We start from the raw sequence: 11,162 nt of genomic DNA, 5'->3' as shown, positions 1-11,162 counted from the left end.
TTTAGTTTATTAGGGTGGGAATAGCTTCAATTAATACAGTCCAAGCCTGTGTTAATTTTTTGTCAGGGGTAATTTCAGGTGCCTCTGGCGCTCAGCAGGAAAATATCCCGCTCTCTTTTTTGTGGATATATAGCATATGGGTAGGTCATATTCTTCGTGGTGTTTAATATACACAATAAATGCATATTTTTTCCCTTTTTGCAGGGGATGTGATCAGCCTCGGAGACCGACAGCTTACTGTCATGCACATGCCCGGTCACTCAAGAGGCAGCATTTGCTTACATGACAAAGACCATAAGATTTTGTTCAGCGGAGACGTGGTGTACGATGGATCCATGATTGACTGGCTTCCCTACAGCAGAATAAGTGACTACGTTACAAGCTGCCAGCGCCTCATGGAGCTGGTGGACAGAGGTCTTGTGGAAAAGGTACTGCCTGGGCACTTCAACATATTTGGGGCAGAAAGGCTGTATCGGTTAGCTTCCAACTACATTTCGCAGGCTGGAGTTTGTCACAAGGTTTCAACTTGTGCCATGAGATCCATTGCAAGCATAGCACTTCGCATTACAAATTCGAGAGTCACTTCCTAGTGACAGTGCGTTTTGTGCGACCTGTTACCCATTGAAAAAAAAACAAGTGGCTTGTGAAAGTGTTGATACAAGCAAAAGCAGTATGCATTAGTAAAAAGCTGGCAAATTGATACAGATGAGCTGCAAAAATTCTCCCTATTTTTGCCTACTTTATTCCTATTTTTATAAAAAGTACGTGAGCGAGTAGCTTTAGCCAAAGCTTCGTTTTTCTCTCTATTTTTTCAGGGCATGTTTGCACACATACTGTGATTGAAATACATTGTTTTACTTTTGTTACGATCCTGATGGATGCATGTATGCCAAAAGGAGAGGTTTTACATTCATGCCTGAAACCTTATGGATGTAGCGCTAGGCTTGTGACTATTCACTCAACTCCTGCTCAGGTTTTGGCCTAACACAGCTCCTGCTAAGACGTGGTGTCTGCTGGGAGCAGCGCCATTAGGTCAAAGGTAGAGCAGTGCCTGGGCAGGACTCGGTGGGCAGACGGAGGAAGGGGCCATTCTTCAGCCATCAGCACCTGCCGCTTGGTGCCTGCTGCATCTTTGCAAAGCGGCTGTCTGGCAGTTTCTTTAGAACCCACTAACATGTGGAAATGCTAAAGACCAAACTTCCAAGCTGGAAGGTATAGATACATCAGCTTATCCAAAAAGCTTTTTGATGCGGATCCAACGGCAGACGGAGTGTTGAGGCTTTCGTGCTTCCCGATGTGGTGCAGGGAACGCCTGCGCTGGGGCGGAGGGCACGAGTGAGCGCTCACACCGTCAGCTGGGAAACTGTTCTGCTTGTAGGCGTGCCGTTAGGGATTAGAGAATTTGTAAACTAACGAGTTAGTGTGTTAGACTAGCCTGTACAAAGCAGATTGAGTCCTTGCTTGACGTGTTTTGTGGGTTTTTTTTCTGATGAGCCCATTAAAAAAAAGTTTATTTTCAAAGTATATTGTGTTCTGTAAATTTGGAGAACTGGACTGTGACGAGCTTGAAGATTTTATTGCTGTTTAAGAGTATTTTTCTGTGACTGGATTGTAGCTCGGTTGTTAATGCTCTGTGGTAGGGGAAGGATGGAAACACTAAAATTACCTTGCCCTGCTGCAGCTGCTGGATTCAACAGCCAGTAGTACACTTGTTACCACAAAGTGAATGTAACTTGAACTGTTCACTGTTTGCTTATTCGTTGTTTGGTGCATATGGTTTTTATGGAAAGTAAAGTGCATTGTATTTCAGTCTGTTCCAAAAAAAAGCTGAATACATTGAGAAATGCTAAATGACATTGTAACTTGCTTACGAAAATTGAATGTATGATATTTAAAACCTGTTGAAATGGTTGTAGTTTGTGTAATTATTCTAATAGTCTCTATATATTTAACTTTTTTAAAAGGACACTGCCTGATGTTATTTTTGTATATAGACATATATACTTTACTAAAAAGACTGCAAATGTTTTTCCTGACTTTTAGTGCAGTTTAGCCTTATTTGTTCGGCTTTCACTTCATGGGGAAGCTTTTTGCTTTTTCCCCCCCTCTCATCATACCCAACAAAAAGGGAGCCCGGAGTTTGGGCTCTAAGGCATGGGCAAGTGGAAGTTGACAGCCTTCTATTGGTGTAAATCCTGGTGGGAAAAAAAAAAAAAAAGTTAAAAAATACAAAGCATCCCTGTCTGAAAATTATGAAGCAGTATCTTATGTAACGTTTTTCTCCTTTCACAGATCACTGCACTCTCTGCCTTTACTATTCGAATATATTCTTCACCAGGATTTGTACTGATAGGTTGTGATGTGCCTAGTTCTTGTTAGCAGTGCCTGTCTCCAAGCTGAAACAAAATTGTGAGTGGGCAGGACAGGTGCAGCAATGCAGCACTAAAAGACCTGTTATCACTCAGATCACAGTCCCTTTTTTTTTGAGAAATCCAAGTGCATCGGTGTATTGCATGAGGAGTGTTGAATCACTGGGCAGACTTCAGTCATAAATGAAGCCAAGAGCTTTTTATCCTATCCTCACTTGGCCAGAGGAGAAAATACAAAAGGTTAGCCTGGGAAGCAGAAAAGCCATTCAGTGAAGAGACGCAGAACAAATTCCACAGTGTGGTTTTCCTTTTGAGCCGGCTGACACATGCTGTTATTTACATAGCAGTCCAGACACTCTTCTTGATAGCCGAGGGTTCACAGTCACAGATCTGAGGTGACAAGCAGGGAAGTCAGAATGGCTGAAGAAATATACAGCACTGAAGGGTCCACCAGTTTTCCTAATGAAGCTGTGGTGTCACAGGTTACCCGCTGGTAATTTAATTCCTTCAAATTTGCCATCTGCAGGGTAATACCAGCAGTAATATCGCTCTGTGCTTTTGAGAAGGTTAGAGGAGCACTTGTGATAACCCCCTGCCATGAGGTACGGGCTAATTTGTATGCAGATGTTCATCAGGAGAGTGAGACCAGGTTGAATGAGGCTTTTGTGTTATACTGCTATTGGTTTGTTTATTTGATCCAATATTAGAAGCCCTGTAGCCAGATTTTACTGCATTGTAAAACCTGCGCTCCTCACAGAAGGCTCACAGGTGTGCCAGTGCAAAAGCAAAGATATCCTCCATCATCTGTGTTTAAATCTGTGCTCAGTATCCGCTACAAGATCCTTAAATGTCCAGATCACTGTCAAAATGCCCAATTAAGGCACACTTAAGTGCATTAAGTATATCTATTGCCTGGGTTTTCCTCCTTGACCAATATCTGGGGAATGATTTCCTAGCTCAGAAGTGAGCTTTACGTGAACACAGCCCAAAATGTGGGGCATGTTAGTAAACTGCTGCTATAATCCAGTTGAAAGTAGTTTTTAAAGATCTTGAAATTTTTTTTGTACTATAAGAAATTCACTGCTAGATAAATGATAGATCTTAAGTATAAAGAACTATGACTATTTTTGTTAAGGATTGCCAAGTTTTACAGTGTCCCTTTAACACTACATGGATTAAATATTTAAAACATACATTGTAAATTTAAATATTGCAACATCTTGGGCATTTAGAACTGTGTTGATTTATTTGTAAAATCTAAATGTGTGTTAATGCAGTTTTCAGTAGACTGGGGAACTGACAAAAAATCAGATAGGAAGTTTTGCTTTATAATCTGTCAAGACTTCTGTGATGTTAAACAGCAGTTTACTCAAAAAAATAATTTTGTTGTAGATAGTCATAATAAAAGATGTTTTAATCCTATGCAGTCCTGTAGTAATTTCTAGATATTTTTTAAGAGGAATACTCTCATCCTAAACGTAGCGTAAAATCTTCACAAGCTGTTAGCAGTGTTTTCTGTGCTGAGCAAGAGACAGAAGTAGAAGCATTTACATATCATAGACAGATAGATGATGCAGAGCTTCTACAAAGCCTGTGCTGGGTTTGGGGGTAAGGGGGGGGTGTGGTGGTGGTAGCAGAGGAGGGGGCTGCAGCAGTGGCCCCTGTGAGAAGGTTCTCGAAGCTCCCCTGACTCCGAGTCAGAGCCGCCTCTGGCCAAGGCCAAGCCCATTAGTGATGGCGGCTGCGCCGCTGTGACAACGTGTTTAAGAAGGGGGACCTGGGAGGAGTTGGAGCTGTGAGGAGGAGTTGCGAGGAGACCGTCTGTGCGAACACCAAGGGCAGTGGAAGGAGGAGGAAGGGGGGAGCTGTGCTGGAGCAGAGACCCCCTGTACCCCGTGGTGAGAGGGCAGGGCCCCCCCTGCCCCCACGGAGGGCACCGGTGGAGCAGATGCCGCCCTGCAGCCCCTGGAGGAGCCCACAGCGGAGCAGGCGGCTGCGCCCGAAGGAGGCCGGGACTCTGAGGGGAGAAGCAGCCCCCGCTCTTGTAGTTCTGTGCCGGGAGAGCTGCAGCATGTGGGGGGGACCCACGCCAGAGCAGCTCGGGGAGAGCTGCAGCCCGGGGGAAGGACTCAGCTCAGAGAAGGGTCACGGAGAACTGTCTGCTGAGAGAGGGGAACCACGCTGGAGCAGGGCAGAATGTGAGGAGTCCTCCCCCTCCCTGAGGAGGAAGAAGCAGCAGGACTGACTGCAACCCCCTGCCCTGCTGGGGGGGAGGTAGAGAGATCAGGGGCAAAGCTGAGCCTGGGAAGATGGGAGGGGTGGGGAGAAAGTGTCTTTAAGATGCCTCACTCTGTTAAGTGGTGTTGGTGTCTGAATTAAATGGATGTCTTTTTTCTCCCCCTAACAAGTCTGTCTGTTGCCCATGACCATAATGGGGGAGTCACCCCTCCCTGTCCTTATCTCTATTCCCAAGCCTTCTGTAGTATTTCCTCCTATCCGCACTCCTGAGGGGGAAGAGGAGAGCGAGTGGCTCCGTGGTGTTCACTTGCCCTCTGGACTCACACCATGACAAACCATGAGTGGGTACTTCTTCAAAAAAACCCCATACATTTTAACACAAATCAGCATTAGGTCTTAAACAGAATTTGCACACAGAAAACATGGATGTGATGAAAGTATATATTTGGGGGTCAATTTCAGTTTGTGGGGAGGTAGATTATTATTTCCACACAAGACTGTAGCTCATGACAGCTGTTCACTTGAAACAAAAATGGTCACATCACTTCTGTTCTGCACATAACTGGAGCTTAAAATAATGCCTAGCGTTGCTGTCTAGTTTCTGATACAAGGTGAGACTCATCAACTGATAAACTGTAGAAGTTTTGTGGAAATTAGTCCATGAATAACAAAAGCAGCTGCTGTCATGAAAACCAGCAGAAATGTGCCTGTATAGAGCCAAGAATAAATGAAGGTGATAAGCATCTGTTCATTTAAAGATGAAGATATGCTTCCTTTGAGACAACCAATAACATCTGGGATATCTGGTTGTTCAGTTAATACGATGCATTTGTTTTCCTCACAGGAGTTCCAGTGTCGAGGGGCAATCTTCATCGGCAGGGACACATATTACTGCTTATGAATCCTTAATCATAACACTGATCTCTTTGCATATTAGCACATACAGTAAGGTCTTACTTTCAAAACTAGCTTGTTAAATTTTGAATTTTATGGGGTGTTGAGGACAGAATTTGAAGGCAAATATAGGTAGAGATACGATTAGGGAAATCATATATATCATACAGGTAGATATGAGGGAAATGGGACAAATTAAAAGAATCAAAAAATATTGCAATGTTGGTTTTATCTAAGGAATAAAAAAATGAGATTGGGAGCAGCCACGTCTCAGATTATGTTATGGGGGTCCCCCACCCACCCCTGTTTCTCTGTCCTTTTTGGTGGTATCTTTTATCATACAACCTGACAGTCAGGGCTGTCCCAGGTGACGGGGCATCGGTACAACCCTGGGTTAGTGATGCCCCATTACACATCTAGGAACAAGGTAACTCCTAGTGGAAGACAGACACCTCGGATCTGAGTTTATCAACTTACGCCAACTCAAAACTTGCATCCTGATGAAGGATGTGCACAGCCTTTCTCTGTCGTCTGAGGACTGTAATAAGTTCAGATGCACATCGAGAGTCACCACAGCACAGGACAAAAAGATTTCAGTGCCCCAGTTACAAGGACTTGCCCTGGTGTTTGAAGTGGGAGCACTAGAAACCCAAAGTGTAAGCGAAATACATCACTGTCACAAATCCTTTCTCAGAAAATGGGTTTGCCCACAAGTTGAAAGAAATTTGTTACACATATGGTGGAAATCATGTTTGACATCAGGTATGATACGGTAAATTGTTCCAGCAACAAGAATATTTTTCAACAGCATTCAGCAAATGAGGGGACATTTTGGTTTGCAGATGAGAAATTGAATACTTTACTGCACACTTCCTTGCAGACAAGGATAAAATAGAGGGCTGAGAAAAACCATCCTGAGGTCACCTAGCACCATCTTCATGCAGAGAAGCAGAATGCTTAAAACTATAGGTTCCCAGCTCTGCCTGCCCACACTTCTTCCTGTTTCCATTACTTTTTAACTTCCTGGCCCCTCAACTGCCTCATATTTCTGGTCTGTTACCAACTTCTTCCTTCATCCCACAGCCTCTGCTGCTTCCTCACACAGACCCAGACTTCTGTGCCTCCCCATGAGTTCCCTCACTTCTTTTCCTCTCTTCACTCTGAGAAATGGCTTCTTTTTCTTCACAGTATCTGAAATCCACCATTTCTGGAGCACAGAATAAGAAACCCAGCATATAAAGAGCAGCCCTGTGGCTCATCATCACCCTTAAAGATCATTCCACTATGCCCTATTGATAACCTAGACTTTCCTTCATATTCAGTCCAATTTATCCTTTTCTACAAATGCAGCTGTTATTCTTGGATGCAGTATCTGTATAAAATCTTTCTACATAGCAGAAAACCATTACCAGACAGCTACCCTAAGCTTAAAAACATGACATATAAGTAAAGATTTTGTCTTTTCCTTCCAGATCTTTCCAGTTTCTTTATTCCTGTCTTAAACTACGCTCTGCAAAGCTGTACAGCACTCAAGCTTTGACCAGCACCAAGCAGAGCAGAACAGGTTCATCCTTGTCTTTCATGTTTGCACCTTTCCTGATACATCATATTGTTGATTCGTATTTCTGGTCCCTTGCAATCTCCAAGTTCTGTTCTGTAATAATATTTTTGATCCAGTTACCTCCCATCTTGCCTTTCTGCACTGGAGTTTTTGCCCTATGAAATAAAGAACTGTCAACTTGCCTTCATTCCATTTCTTATCACTGATGGCAGGCCACCTCATCAACTTACCAACATGATTTTGAATTCTGATGCTGTCTTCCATCATGCCTGTAATTCCACCTTCTTACAGCTTACTTACCAGGTTGAGAAGGAAGCCTCAGAGTTTGAGGAGGCTGATTTAGTCACACAGGGTATCTTTGCATCAATAAGAACAGCCTTCAGGCTGCCTCATACCTTTCTTCTGCTACGCCTTCATCTCACGTAGAATGGATTTCTTTACAGCCATCAATGTTTTGGTTCATTCTTTGGCACTTTGAACTTAAGCTTTAAAATGTAAAATTATATTCTTCTTAATGCTGTGCATGCAATCTGATTCCAGTTTCTTAGCAGTTACATACACTTTTTTTTTACAGCAACTATGTATTGTGTCATACTGAACTACACCTTGTATTTCACAATACATGCTGTATCTTTAGCTATCTCTGATGCATAAGGGATCTTTATAATGGTCTAATACACATTAAATGAAAGTAATTTTAATTTCTTCAGTATTACAGCATGTCATTTTATTTTTACATCAGTGAACATCTCTATTTGCCATTATGACACTATGAAAGACACATGGGATGTTTCTGCTAAAAAGAATATTATGAGGGACAGAAAAAAAAAAAGGCCTCCTTACTGTTAAATCCTAGACTGAAGATTGCTATACAGCAGAGCTCAGAGTGAGCTTTAGGACAATTGCTGTTAAAGCCTCGTGTAACACCTTGCCTTTTAGAGCAGACATCCATAGCCAAAGAAAACAAAAAATTGAGATCTGTTAGGAAAGAGGGAGGTAAGGGCAGAAAAACACACGGCAAAGAAGGAATTATGAATATTTAACTTTTAAACTCTAGGTCTAAGAATTTATCCAACACTGTTTCAAGTTTTTATTTATAATTTATGCATATGGTACTGAAATCATTAAGCAGTACCTCTTGTGTCTAAAAATTCAACCAGATTTCATACAAAACATTATTCTTCAGCCCCCTCTCTTCCAAACTGAATTGGGAAGCACAGATAAAACTGAAAAACAATCAGAAAATACAGGTTAGGTTTTATTTTAAATTTAAACATCATTCGAAGCTAAATATACATACATGCTGGTAAAAACGTTAGGTTATATGTACACCGCACACACCGCTGCAGCACAAGGATATCCAGGCTAGTCAGAAAGCAATTTAGTCCTCTGGGGTACATAATTAGCCCATACAACTCTAGTGCGACGCTAAATCACTTTACTACTCGCTCAAACATTAACACCGCGTTGCTGTGTGAAGTGCAATCACATCTCAAAGTCAGTTCTACAGAGAACGTGCAGGCAGAATACCTCCTCTCTGCTCCTCTGTTCTCGTGGGAAAAGGCAGTAAAAATCGTTATTACCCAGACGGGGCGGCGCAGGTTGGGCTGGAGCAGCAGCAGCAGCAGATGACTTGCCCACTGGTGGCTGAGCAGCACAAGTACAGGCAGGAGCTGCCTCCAAGGGCTGGGGCAGAGCTGCTGTGCTGAGAGAAGGAACACAGAGCCACGTACCACCTGGGACTATATCTCTCTGCACAGACAAAAACCAAAATAGCGTCTAATTTTACCATGATTTCACCGTGAAAAGAATAGGCTTCATTGCATAATTATGGATTAATGTAGAAACCAACTGTCTTATTAAGCCTGCTCTTCGCCTTCGCTGTGCTATCGAAAACCATTTCCAGCACATAGTTCCTCCAATTTCAGCTTTTATTGCACAGGCTAATTTCACAAGTTTAATAACTGACTTTGCCTGTATGTGTTCCCATGTGTGCCCCACAGTGCCCTGCGAAGGTTACGACACATTCAATAGCAATTAAAATTGGAAAGCACAGGAAAAACAAATCCCTGACACAGGGAGAATAACTCAGAAAAGATCCTTGGCCAATACATCTGTGACTGTACCAGAGCTACAGAGGAAGATATTTTACAGAAGTGTGGCCCGGATCATCATTTCCAATCATCAAACTGGCAAAGATGCATGACATGTTTTTAATACAGCTTTACATTTTCACACTTACTTTGTGCTGTATGATATGCTGTAAGAGCGACATGAACAAACAACACTAGCACTTGCATGAAGTCTGCCCAAGAAAAACTACTCCTTTGAAAGTTTTTGGATTAATTTTATTGACAAAGCAGCTTGTTGCTTTATCTCAGTCTCACAAGGTTCTGATATTTGATCTGATTTTGAGCAGCAGGGATGCAATCTTCTGGACCCTCCAATTCAGCTTGGGACAAGGGAACGTAGGGTGGTTTCAAATACTAACAAAACTAGGAATAGAAAAGGAAACATATTAATTGAAAGGGAAGATATGGCTGGCTGACAGCCTCACAAATGTCCTTCATATAACAACAGATGAGTTTGAAAATTAACAGCTGAAGATACAGCTAATAATAAAGCCTTCAAGTATACCTCACCAAAAAAAAAAAATAAAAATCCTCATTAAACTGGCAATACACAGGTTGAAGAACATGCTGGTGATATTCTAATTTATCCACTCTACTCTCAAGAAGTAATTTTAGAAGGGGTTTAGCCAGCTTTGAAAATGTAAGGGTTTGCAAGTTGCAGCTACCATACCCAAAATCAGGTATTTATTTTTAGCTATTATAATTTGAGCCTGCTTTTTCAGTTTTGAATTCCTGGCATCTCCATTTCATGTGCAATATGAGCACTACTGCCAGCTTTACTAAATTTACAAACAGTGGCATTTAGGTTTCTGGAGCAGAGCTTTTGCTGTAGCATCCCATTAAGAACAGCACCAGTTGCGCTAGAAATCTGTTTGCCTGGAGATCTGCCCTGAAGATCTTAGTTTGGTGCAAAGAGTAACAACATCACCACAAACACTGAGGGTTGCCTTGATGGGACCAGCATGGAGCCCCAAGACGCGTATTCAGGACTTGTACCCAACTCCCTGCTTCAAACAGGGGAAAAACACAGATTTGAAAGCAACTGCTCAGATGAACGCACCAAAGTACAGACACATCCAAACAGCAAGGAGTGAAATGAAAAGCCACTAATCAAAAATCTCACTACAGCACAAGTTGAGGGTCAAACCTGCCAATAATTTATGCTTTTAGTTACTAGGCTACCATTTGTTAACAGAGGTCAATTACAAACTTCTTACAGTACTTCTGTACTGTGGACCAGTACACAGCTGGTCCTTGAGCACAACTACTGTATTCAGCTCTTCACATCCAGCAGCGCACACCTGGGATCAACCTGCTACTGGTTTATTACTAGAAAACTAGGTGTAAAACACCTCCAAGGCATGCTGTCATGAACTGAAACAATCCATTAAGGTCTCCAGCCATCACTAATAGTTTGCTTCCCCTGGAAATTGTTAGGAAGACTGAGACAGCACAAAGGCTTGATAAAAATGCTTCCATAAACCCTGAATATTTTGTGTGTATACACACTTTGCGACAACCTGCTTATGAACCACATCTCCCCGCATGTTTCCCAGCTCTGATACAGAGCTCCCAAACGCCCTCTTGAAGGTGTACAGCCAGTAGCAACTCTCAGCTGACAAAGAGACAAGCCAGCTTCTCCAAAGCACTGCCAACATCCAGGGGTGCCGACAGCTGCCGCCACACAACACAGAGCCGGCTCCCCCGCTCCAGCCGGCGGGAACACCGCCTCACGCTGCTCCCCCACAACCCGCCCTCCTTCCACACTCAAGATGGCGCCGCCCGACTCAGCGGCGGAAAGGCCCTAAGCACGCCGAGAGGCTCTTCTACCGCAGCCCGGCACACCTAGGCTAGAGAGACGCTAGAGATGGGCTAGTGAGAGGCAAGAGAGGGCGGCACAGGCACTCCGTGAGCCCACCAGCCACGCCACAGGCCCGGCACGACCGCCGCCATTTCCCGCAGGGAGGC

General features: G+C 43.2%; 1 protein-coding gene across 1 annotated transcript in view; it reads left to right on the top strand.

Annotated features, from left to right (window-relative positions):
• The first annotated feature begins 335 nt into the window (after nucleotides 1-335).
• Nucleotides 336-11,162, top strand: part of LOC113490214 (centrin-3) — a 23,108-nt gene continuing 12,281 nt past the window's right edge. Inside the window, exons 1-3 of the mRNA XM_026866504.1 lie at nucleotides 336-428; nucleotides 7,354-7,484; nucleotides 8,650-8,701. Coding sequence (XP_026722305.1) covers nucleotides 336-428; nucleotides 7,354-7,484; nucleotides 8,650-8,701 — 276 coding nt within the window. The remainder of the gene's footprint in view (nucleotides 429-7,353; nucleotides 7,485-8,649; nucleotides 8,702-11,162) is intronic.

This window comes from Athene cunicularia, assembly GCF_003259725.1.
Source record: "Athene cunicularia isolate RWA chromosome Z unlocalized genomic scaffold, athCun1 chrZ_part3, whole genome shotgun sequence".
Classification (NCBI taxonomy): Eukaryota; Metazoa; Chordata; class Aves; order Strigiformes; family Strigidae; genus Athene; species Athene cunicularia.
The sequence above is the reverse complement of the archived record's forward strand: the minus strand, read 5'-3'. Positions and strand labels throughout refer to the sequence as shown.